Source organism: Myxocyprinus asiaticus, chromosome 37, assembly GCF_019703515.2.
Source record: "Myxocyprinus asiaticus isolate MX2 ecotype Aquarium Trade chromosome 37, UBuf_Myxa_2, whole genome shotgun sequence".
NCBI lineage: Eukaryota > Metazoa > Chordata > Actinopteri > Cypriniformes > Catostomidae > Myxocyprinus > Myxocyprinus asiaticus.
This window is the reverse complement of record NC_059380.1, coordinates 282,501-294,796: the sequence shown is the minus strand read 5'-3', so window position 1 is coordinate 294,796 and position 12,296 is coordinate 282,501. Positions and strand designations below refer to the sequence as shown.

At 37.5% G+C, this 12,296-nt stretch overlaps 1 protein-coding gene across 6 annotated transcripts in view; it reads right to left on the bottom strand.

Annotated features, from left to right (window-relative positions):
* Window positions 1-2,712: 2,712 nt before the first annotated feature.
* The window catches only part of pfkfb4a (6-phosphofructo-2-kinase/fructose-2,6-biphosphatase 4a), a 24,527-nt gene continuing 14,943 nt past the window's right edge, over window positions 2,713-12,296 (bottom strand). For 5 of the 6 annotated variants that reach the window (XM_051676168.1, XM_051676169.1, XM_051676166.1 and 2 more), the window contains 3 exons: window positions 10,734-10,796; window positions 10,583-10,647; window positions 4,699-5,631 (listed from right to left, as the gene is read on the bottom strand). In XM_051676168.1, coding sequence (XP_051532128.1) covers window positions 5,572-5,631; window positions 10,583-10,647; window positions 10,734-10,796 — 188 coding nt within the window. In that variant the 3' untranslated portion in view covers window positions 4,699-5,571. The other variant, XM_051676167.1, reaches the window with a different exon arrangement.

Here is a 12,296-nt window from a genome sequence, read left to right as displayed (position 1 = left end):
CCAAAGGTGTGTATTTTGGGGGGTATTTTGATATTTCAGCCTCAGTTCCTATAATACATCTATAATACACTGTGTACACAAAATAGTTACACTCAGGACCTTCAGGACAAAAATGTCCCCATTGAAACCCATTAAAACTGCAATATTTGATCCCAGTGCCATTAAAGCATAAAATCATGAATTCTATGATATTATGCTTTCAGTCCGGAGTCCTGACTTCAAAATGTACATTTTTAATATTTTCCACCAGATGGCGCCATTTTTCTCATGTTTAGCCTATGGAGCAAATACATGCTTTTCCCCTATTCTCTGTTTGCTGTATTATAGTTCTCATGTTTAGCCTATGGAGCAAATACATGCTTTTCCCCTATTCTCTGTTTGCTGTATTATAGTTCTCATGTTTAGCCTATGGAGCAAATACATGCTTTTCCCCTATTCTCTGTTTGCTGTATTATAGTTCTCATGTTTAGCTTATGGAGCAAATACATGCTTTTCCCCTATTCTCTGTTTGCTGTATTATAGTTCTCATGTTTAGCCTATGGAGCAAATACATGCTTTTCCCCTATTCTCTGTTTGCTGTATTATAGTTCTCATGTTTAGCCTATGGAGCAAATACATGCTTTTCCCCTATTCTCTGTTTGCTGTATTATAGTTCTCATGTTTAGCCTATGGAGCAAATACATGCTTTTCCCCTATTCTCTGTTTGCTGTATTATAGTTCTCATGTTTAGCCTATGGAGCAAATACAAGCTTTTCCCCTATTCTCTGTTTGCTGTATTATAGTTCTCATGTTTAGCCTATGGAGCAAATACATGCTTTTCCCCTATTCTCTGTTTGCTGTATTATAGTTCTCATGTTTAGCCTATGGAGCAAATACATGCTTTTCCCCTATTCTCTGTTTGCTGTATTATAGTTCTCATGTTTAGCCTATGGAGCAAATACATGCTTTTCCCCTATTCTCTGTTTGCTGTATTATAGTTCTCATGTTTAGCCTATGGAGCAAATACATGCTTTTCCCCTATTCTCTGTTTGCTGTATTATAGTTCTCATGTTTAGCCTATGGAGCAAATACATGCTTTTCCCCTATTCTCTGTTTGCTGTATTATAGTTCTCATGTTTAGCCTATGGAGCAAATACATGCTTTTCCCCTATTCTCTGTTTGCTGTATTATAGTTCTCATGTTTAGCCTATGGAGCAAATACAAGCTTTTCCCCTATTCTCTGTTTGCTGTATTATAGAGCACTGCAGACCAGTTGAATAAATGATGCAGATAAAATTGTGTGTGTGTGTGTTGGTATGGATATCAGAGTGTGTTTGTGTGTGTATTGAGAGATTTGTGTGTGTGTGTGTGTGTGTGTAAAACAACAGTGGCATTATATAAACAAACTGGCATATAAATGGTTAAAATCCTGAAAATGAATGAATATTTGGTAGTTATGATCAGGACTGATGTTGGTTAAAAAAATCAGTGAAAGTGGAAAAAAATATTTATATATAATATTATTATGGCAGTTTTTTGATACTGACATTTTTGTCCTCGAAGAACCTCAGAGTAACTTTTTTATATTGATGCAAAAGGGTAAAGACCAAGAATGACAAAAAAATAAAATAATGTCCCTTAAATTCAAAATGTGGGGTAAAAAAAAAAAAAAAAAGGTCTCTGTAGAGCCGAGGAGGGCGGGGCCGGGTTGGAATGAGACACACCCGGTCCCCAATCAGCCTGATGGGGCGCGCGAGGGATAAAGGCGGCCGGGGACGACAGTTCGAGAGAGAGAGAATTACAGACAGCTGTGCAGTGTTTTTAGTTGTGTGTTTTTGTGTGTGTTTTTAGTTAATAAATTATTATTTAAGTTGTCAAGCTGGTTCTCGCCTCCTCCTTTCCTCTAAACCCCCTTACAGTCTCATAATGGGGTTCCGTAATATCTGATATAGTTTTTGATATTCTATTTTAGTTCTTGTTATACATGTTTTGGCATTTTATCTTTTTCTTTTCTTTTTTTAAATATTATTAATGAATTTATTACATTGAAGTATTTGAATTTGAATGAGACAGTATTTTAAATGGTTAGAAAAGAAATTGCCCTCATAAGAGTTAAAAAGGGCCCCTGAAAATCAAATCCAGGGGGCAAAAATGGGCCCTTAATGTGAAAGTTAATTTGTGACTGTGCAGTAAATCTGTGCGGACACACTGAATTATAAATCAACTCAAACTTGTCCTGACCTTTTATTCTCTGTAGGATCAGTAACACTTTACAATCATGTTCCATTCGTTTACATCAGTAAATGCATTCAGTATCATGAACAATAAACTATATATTTTTACAGTATTTATTCATCTTTGTTAATGTTAGTTGATGAAAATACAGTTGTTCATTATTAGTTTATGTTAACAAACGGAACCTTATTATAAAGAGTTACCAACAATTCTTACACAGCTATAATAATGTATTTGATGACATCACACAGGCGGGCACCTGTTGAGTGCCATGAGTTTCCAGTCATGCCAATGAAGCATGCTTTAGAAAGTTCACGTCAGGGAAACATGGCCATCTGGTGTCTGCAGACTGAAGACACTACAGAGTGTTTACCATGTGTTATATATAGGCTAAATTAATAATGACAAATATTTGATTTACAGTGTCAGTTTAGTGTTGTGTTCATCTATTGTTTTAGCATTTGAAAGTGAAAATATGCAGTCCATATATACAACATATAAAATCACCACATACGGTTAATTTAATGAAAACATACCATTTAAATATACAAACACAGATCATAATTTCCAACAGTTCCCAGAAATCCTTGTACTTTCACATCATCTATATTATTGACCCATGAAGTCACTAGAGAATATCCGTCTCTGTGTGATCCAACATGAGATAAAACACATTTAATGAACTGTGATTATGATAACGTCAGTAGTGTCATATATGTTTATTATTAATGCTCATACATCAAAAACACATTTTTACATATTTATTGTGATACTGGCACCCAATAATCATAACAATACAACCATTTCATATATTCGTTTGTGGAATATACAGTATTAAAGCACTTTTTGGACATCGTTTGAGGCAACTTCAATAAATGGACTATATTGTACTGCGCAACTAACACAAATCCAGATTACATTAGAAACACCCCGATAATCTCATTTCACACAGTACAGGTCAGAAATTAAGGTGGAATAAGGGCAAAAATAAATTCCTCTATTTAGTCCATTTTATACATACACAAATCCATTTTACACATGGATTTGTGTTAGTTGCGCAGTTGCGCATAAAGTATATGTTGATATTGCTGGAATTTTCTGGGTAAGAGGTCATATATTCTCAATCTAGTCATTCATATTGAGAATTTATGTAAACGGTTTGATTAAATGTAAGTATTTGAGATAAGAGGGTGGCACCTTATATTTGGTTAAAAAAAAAAAACTGCCCTATAATATGTTTAAAGCGCCCCTGAAAATCAAATGCAGAGGGCAGATTTCACCCCTTAATGTGAAAGTTAATTTCTGACCCTGTGATTATACGTAGATTTTAGTTGATCCTTATATTGGGAAGGTATGAACATTGAAGAATCACCGATGAGATGTTTATCGATGTAAATATAAATTCCCACAAGACTTTCTTCCCACATTTGTTAATGTAACAAACAGCTATTTATTATTTTAATTTCATTAGCACTTCAATTTCTCAGAAACGTGCAGTTAAAAAAGCAGAATATTCTGCACAATTATTCTGAGCAAAATCTACAAGATATAAAAATACCCGATTGAACAGTCAGTGAGTGTTGATTTCAAATAACACATTTATAAAGTCACCGGTTTAAATGTCAGGTGAAACAGGCCAATATATTTAAACCTTACAACATATAAAAATAAATAAATATACTCTATCAACATGTCAGAACCATGAATTAAAAGCAAAAACAACAAAAGATTTTGACAAAATAAATTTCATGAATATGTTCTTTGACACAATGAGTGTTTCTTTGTGTTACACACACACACACACTCACACACACACTCACTCACACAGACACTCACAGACAACACACACTCACACACACGCACGCACACACAGACAAACACGCACGCACGCGCGCACACACCACACACGAGCGCGCACACACAGACACGCGCGCACACACAGACACGCGCGCACACACACAGACACGCGCGCACACACACAGACACGCGCGCACACACACAGACACGCGCACACACACACACACAAACATACTCACACACACAAACATACTCACACACACAAACATACACACATACACACACTGCCATCCATCCCTCAAAATAACAGAGATGACTCTTTAAGATATGACAACATGTGAGCAGGAGCAGCAATAATATCTCTTCAGACTGTATGTATAATGTATATCCACTTACATATATCGATGCACATGACACACTGAGTCCTCAATGAAACTCCATCTGGATCACACGTTACTCATCTGTGTTAAACAGGACTACACGCACTATACATGTCATAAAGCACACGTTACACAAGCAGAAAACATCTTACAGACAGGAACTCATCACCGAACACAACTGGATCTGAAGAAGGCAGAGCAGACACAGATGGAGATAGAACAGTGACACGGAGGTCAGAGGTCAGAGGCGGGGTGGAACGGTCTGCAGGGCGTCTTCTGTAGAACGATGCACATTTACATTCTAGGGGGAAAAAACACATAATGACACAAACGATTTATTATGACATTTCTGAACTGCTTCAGATCCATCGTGATGCAAATAAATCCAAAAATGGAACGTAAATAATGAAAGTCTAAAAACATGAAACAGTTTCTCATTCTCACAATCAGGGGTCAAAGGTCATGAGACAAAAGGCCAGAAAAATTAGGAGCTGCCATCTTACATAACAGATAATTGATTAGGTGTTGCCCTTTGACCTCAGAGTCCACTGATGTAGTTGAAGTTCAGCTCGGGACGGTTATGTGAACATTATTATCTGTCTTTGCTCTTGTTTGTGAAGTAAACAGAGACAGAATTTCAAATACATTTTATTAGCATCACAAATAGACATGACATTAGGAGAGTTTCACATTAACATTCTCTAATTTGGGTCAAATTTACTATAAATTAGTGCATAAAAATCAGAGTGTAATACAGCTCTGCTAGTATTTTATATAAACAAAACACATTCCCAAATTTAAGTCATTACATCAATTTTTAGCCAGCACGTCAACTGGACATGCACATTCCACCCTGTTCATTTACATACATGTGCACTAGCAATAAATAACATGTTACTGGAGTGATTGGCGTTTTTCTCATAGCAGCAATTCATTCATGTGCAACAGGCACTAAACACTTCAGTGCACGAGATCAAGTGTAGTTCAGTACAAACACACGTTATTAACAGATCCCGTGCAGAACTCTCACATATTACAGCACTGATCACGGAGTCCAATTAAAGTCATCAGAAGAGCCCATCAATTACATCTACTTTCAGGAAATGATTTCTAGGAACATCTGAAGTCTGTTTCCTGGAGTGGGACTGTACATGGATATGAATTAACAACAGAGGAATTGTCATTGATGGTTTGGCACTGTTAACAGAGCTTCTTCTGTCTGCCGGGACACATCTACGTTCTGTTTGAAGCAAACACAGGGAATGACGTCACATGTTAATAGATGATGGAGAGTGTGTGTGTTGACTGAACCGTGAAAAGTTTCCTCGGTCCACAAATAAACATGACGAGACCAAACAATGAGCTGTTGACCCAAATCATCCCGCATCACACACAGAAAAATAAATAGCAAACAATGACACATGAAACTCAATATTACACTCGTGCCGTTATTCTGAATATCAGCACAAGTCATTTTAAGTGTTAAATGTCTGAAAGTATGGCAAGCCGAATTGAGTTTTATTCATCTGCAGGATAATAACTGTGGACAATTCCATTTTCACTAGTTAAAATACTAACTCTTGATATCAGGAATGGAATTTCAACTAGTAAAAAAACAGCAATTCTTGATATCTGTAACTGCATTTTTACTAGTGGAATTTCACAATGATCTGTCATTCACTCCTATTCAAAACATAATTACAGATATCTAAAATTAATTACAATTTCACACATCAGCAGTGCACTTCTTACTAGTAAAAATAGCAGCTTTTCATTCATTTTGAAATTGCGCATAAGAAATCCTGAATGGAAACACTTGATATGCGAATAAACGTTATAAAATCGCTTAAAATTGAATGCGCTAGGAGGAGGTGGATTTTCTGGAGTTTCGCATTAGTTCAAATGCACATTAAGATGATGGAAACGGTTTATGTGCAAAACGATGCCATGTTTTGACCATTCGTGCATGTGTTATGAGCGTGCGATTGCTTGATGTGATTGGCCCAATGAAAGACCTTGGCACACAATTCTTTGAACATAGCGCTTGTCATTTGGAAGTGTTTAACCCACAGCTGGTCGATAAAGTGGGTCCTCACAATCCGCCAGAACAGTTTTGAGAGCGGGCACTCCCAGGTATGTGGAGACTGGTGGTGTGTGGGCATCGCAGCTATTTCAGCCCACATCATATCAGATATTGCACTTATTCTGCGGTGTCTCGTGGAAGCATTAATAAAATGAGATACTTGCTCCAATCTTGCAAATAAAACTGTCCCCCAAAGCAGGGAGAGGTCATTCAGCGGCTCCATCATGATAATGCGCATTACGTAGAGGATAGAAACACGCAACAATTCGTATTTTCTTAAGTCTAATTTTTAGAAACGCGCTTACAATTTTGGATGGAAACCCAGCTAGTGATTATTTTTGATATCAATAATTACAATTACTTGAACAAATATCCGTTCTTGTTATGAAACAATTGAAATACAACTGGTGAAAATGCTCATTTAAATGTACAAATGTAAATGTATTTCAAAATGTTAGATTTGGTATTTCAGATATTTGGAAATTGGAATGTAATTAAAGATATCTTAAAATACTTTTTTACTAGTTCCAATCAAATTACAGATATTAGAAATGAACATTTCCACTAGTGAAAACTAAATTATTGATTTTTACTATTTGCAACTCAATTGTTGTCAGGAATGGACATTTGTACTAGTAACACTGTAAATACTGATATGAAAAACAATCATTTTTACTAGTAAGAAGTGCATTGCTGATGTGTGAAATTATAATTTCAACTAGTAAGAAATTAATTTCAGATATCTGTAATTGAGTTTTGAACAGGAGTAATGACAGATTATTATGATTTGTTGATATTTATTTAATAATTACTTTTTTACTTGTACAAATATACATTACTGATATCAAAAATTAAATTACAACTAATGAAAATTCCAATTCTTGATAACAGTAATTACATTTGCACTAGTAAAAGCGTGAATTCGTGATATAAAAACTGATGTCAATCGCAGAAATACACATTCTTGATATCAAAAATGGAATTTCAACTAGTAAAAACAATAACTCTTGATATCTGTAACTGTATTTTTAATAGTTGAATTTCACAAAGATCTGGCATTCACTGCTATTCAAAACACAATATCTAAAATTAATTACTTACTAGTTGAAATTACAGTTTCACACATCAGCAATGCACTTCTTACTAGTAAAAATAATAATAATAATAATAATAATAAATATAGCTGCAAGCAGCAATGCGGATTCCTCCTCAAAACTGCAAATTATGTAAAAATTGACATGGTAAAGACATGTACTTCACACATGTACACAACATTTCATTAATTTGTTATTAAACATTGCAAGAGTCTTCATATGAACTGGTGATTGAATCAAAGTATCGGTTTTATGACTAGTGGATTTGTAAAGCATTATTTTAGCGTTAGCGATAAATCATATTAAACTGTAATTCTGTCATCTTATGACATATCAAGGTGAAATTTTGCACAGTACTTCAGAGTGATGTCATCTTGAAGCCTGTTAGCTTGGAAAAAACATTAGTCAAAATGGCGTTAGATTTTTTGGACATATGGATATTGAGACAATGTGGACATTTACATAAATGCGCACCTTTCAGCCATTTTGTATTGTATTCATTTTTGCTAAATATCAAATTGAAAGACATGTATCCTACACATACATACTGAGTTTCAAGTCAACTGGAGCTATGGTTCAAGAGGAGATTTTTGCAGTTTTGGACAAATTTGGGAAAATCCATCATGGCGGACTTTATGGGTTCTAGAGGCTTTTTTGTTCTTCATGAGAAATGAGGCATATATTTCAGAAATTTTGGAATTATGGGGTGGAAATGGCATCACTTTGAAAATGGACAAATTGGGGCGTGGCCTGTAGCACCACCTATAGGTTCACATGGGCCATTTTTGGGGTTGTAGTTACTCGTGGCCTGTAGTATCAACGTGCCAAATTTCAAAACTTTTTACCAAGGAGATCTTGAGTTATTGGGCAATTTAGAGCTACAGGAATAATAATAATAATAAGAAGAAGAATACTAACAACTACCGGTGGAATCCTAATAATTAGTGTAACTAGTGCAAATGTCTATTTTTATATCAAGAATTGAATTGCGACTAGTAAAAAGGCTAATTTTTTACATTAATAATTCGGTTTACACTAGAACTAATGTTAATTTCAGATATCTGTAATTTGATTGTAACTAGTAAGAAAGTCTTTTTAGATATCTTGAATTACTCTCCAATTTATTGATATCTGAAATCCATTTCCAAATATCTGAAATACCAAATCTAGCATGTTGAAATACATCTACAAATATCAGAAGTTACCATTTTCACTAGTTGTAATTCAATTGTTTATATCAGGAATGTTTATGTGTACTAGTAAATAAGTAATTATTAATATCAGCAATTCATATCCTGCGAATGATTAAAAGTCAATTCGGCTTGCCATAATGAAAGTCACATTGAGTAACGCAAAGTACAGTTGGCTGTTGTTTTGTCTAATTTTCTCCATCAACAAAAACAAACAGTTGAAAACAAAGGCAAAACAGGATGAAGCGTTGTGTGTCACAGAACAACACACACTGATGGTCTGTGTGAAATGTCATGAACACCCACAAGTGCTGCTGGAACACTGCTCGTCCAATCAGATTAGAGGACCAGAACTACCTTCAATAATACTTGAATACCCTTACAAATATCGAGAGTTCATGGCAAATTTGCCGCAAATTCGCCACTGATAATTTTCACATGCAAATGAGCTCTGCTGTAAACTTGCTAACTGCCTGTTGTTGTGAAAGGTTTGCCGGAGGTTCAACACTACCGGTGAAGAGCTGCAAACTTCTGGCAAACATTTGTGGCGAATCACAAACTCATCTGCATGTGAAAATAATGAGCGGCAAACTTGTGGCAAATTTGGGTATACAGCTAATACAACGAAGTGTAATTCTCTGAGGTTGTGAATCTTTTTCCTGTTGACGTCTGAGAGACGATCAGAGCAGAGACATGAACGCTCAATCAGCTGTAGGACAGGAAGTCCAGCTTCATCTCGTCTTTTAGCTCACAACATCTCTGTTCTTAATGAAATACTGACCTTTTTCACAGACTGTGATGACGTGTTTCCACCTTATTTATCAGCGTAAATCCCGCAATTTTTTTTTATTATACTTTTTTTCTCCCTTTTTCTCCCCAGTTTGGAATGCCCAATTCCCAATGCGCTCTAAGTCCTCGTGGTGGCGTAGTGACCCGCCTCAATCCGGGTGGTGGAGGACGAATCTCAGTTGCCTCCGTGTCTGAGACCATCAATCTGCGCATCTTATCACGTGGCTTGTTGAGCATGTTACCACGGAGACGTAGCATGTGTGGAGGCTTCACACTATTCTCCGCGGCATCCACACACAACGCACCACGCGCCCCACTGAGAGTGAGAACCACATTATAGCGACCACGAGGAGGTTACCCCATGTGACTCTACCCTCCCTAGCAACCGGGCCAATTTGGTTGCTTAGGAGACCTGACTGGAAATATTATACCTTTTTAAAATATTGAGTGTAAATTTTAAACTTCATGCTTTGTGTTATATTAGTTTTAGAAACTGAATGGCCACTGTGAGGGGGTTTCGATTACAGCTGCTGAGAGAGTGACAGTAAATTTAGCATCTTCTCCCACTTTACTGTCTTAATCCACCGCTCTCTATTTTATTCCTCTTCTGGAAAGTCATTCAAACATAAGAGTGGATTTCTTCTTTTGCGCTTGGAGCAAATGGGTAAGTGAAAATGATATTTGCTGTGGTCTCCCATTCACCGCTGTCCAAGCAATCTTTTACTTCTTCTGCGTTACAAAACCCGGAGTGTGAAAAAGGTCTATTGTAACCTGACTGGAACTAAAGAAGCAGATCACAGCTTTGTGGTCTGTTGAGTTTGTTGGTGATGTAACATGTTATTGAATCATAATATTAGTAAACAGTCTTGGAGATTGCATTCTTTCTCCATTCAGATGGGAGAAGCTGTTCTTGCATCACCGAGTGAAACTGCTTTAAAAAAACTTGTGAACTCACTGATAACTTCACCACTAAACTGATGGGCTGATATTCAATGTGTGTGTGTGTGTGTGTGTGTGTGTGTGTGTGTTTCTTACCGCCGGTCTGTCTCTGTGTGTATTCACAGCATCCACTTTCAAACAGACGGACTCCACCTTACAACCTAAAAAAAACACACAAACTGTCACACACTCTCTAAACACCCTATTTACAAATAAACAGCATTACTGAGAGATCATCTGGTCTTACCGTAAGCCACAGGTGTTAACTTCAATACTGTATGTAGAGGACACTTCAGGTACGGCAGTTCTCCTGTACACAGCACACAAACACACTTTACTCGTGGAATTAATCACATCACATATGGGGTCTTTTCAAAAATCTAATGAGCCATCTCGCTGTCTACTGCACACACAGGCAGCGTCCCGAGTCCCGACTGAGATGAAACCTCATTAGTGAGTAATCTGGAGTGCACTACACAGGCAGAACACTAACAGCGCTCTTCATGTGAAGACAATCCAGTCACTACTCCACTAGAATTTCTCCTTCATATGTTTGGCATAAAAATACATAACACACACACAACATACAATTTAGTTAGATTTGAACAGTGGGTCTGTTCCAAAACCTAGTGAGCTACTTCACTGTCTCCTCCCTACATAGGCAGCTGTCTTCTATGGCAGCATCCTACTGAGTATAAATACACGTAGCACACACACATTTTTGTGTAAAATAGTCAGTTTTCTATTTTAAAACTACTGATGCTTTGAAGAATTGAATGCATTATATTTATAATCAACATTTCTCTGGCTTTATCCGCCATCATCATGTTGCATTCTGGGATTAAAGGACATATGTGATAGTGACTTCCAATCTAACAAAACAAGGGATCTTAGAAGGCAGTATAATGTTGCTGACTACCTTTTAAAACAGACTTTGCTTGGGCCTAAAACTGAACTGATCTTAGTGAGAGAGTGACGTCACAGAAGGTTGTCAACTCTCAGGCAATCATCAACACTCTTTGACGGCGTTTCCACCTGGTATTAAGATGTGTTTCGGGTGATCGGATCACATGTGGTCAGCATTATATCAGATCTAAACGGGGTCTAAAACATTTTGTGATCAGATCACAAAAACCACATATAGAGGTGGTAAGAAATGCATGTGAGCACATCACATTTGAGGTGTAAACGCTAATCCGTCCTGGTGCGTCCCAGACAGCAGTGAAGCTCCACCCCTCACCTGTCAATCAACCGCTGCGCTCTGAAATGTTTAAATCCAGTATCCACGGGGGCCTGGGTAGCTCAGCGTGTAAAGACGCTGACTATCACCCCTGGAGCCGTGAGTTCGAATCCAGGGCGTGCTGAGTGACTCCAGCCAGGTCTCCTAAGCAACCAAATTGGCCCGGTTGCTAGGGAGGGTAGAGTCACATGGGGTAACCTCCTTGTGGTCGCTATAATGTGGTTCTCACTCTCGGTGGGGCGTGTGGTGAGTTGTGCGTGGATGCCGCGGAGAATAGCGTGAAGCCTCCACACGCGCTACGTCTCCATGGTAACGCACTCAACAAGCCACGTGATAAGATGCGCGGATTGACGGTCTCAGACGCGGAGGCAACTGAGATTCATCCTCCACCACCCGGATTGAGGCGAGTCACTACACCATCACGAGGACTTAGAGCGCATTGGGAATTGGGCATTCCAAATTGGGGAGAAAAAGGGGAGAAAATCATAACAACAAAAAAATCTTATACCAGGTGTAAACGGGATCTTTGACTAGCCGAGAACTTCATGGATGTGTATGAACAGGAGAGAT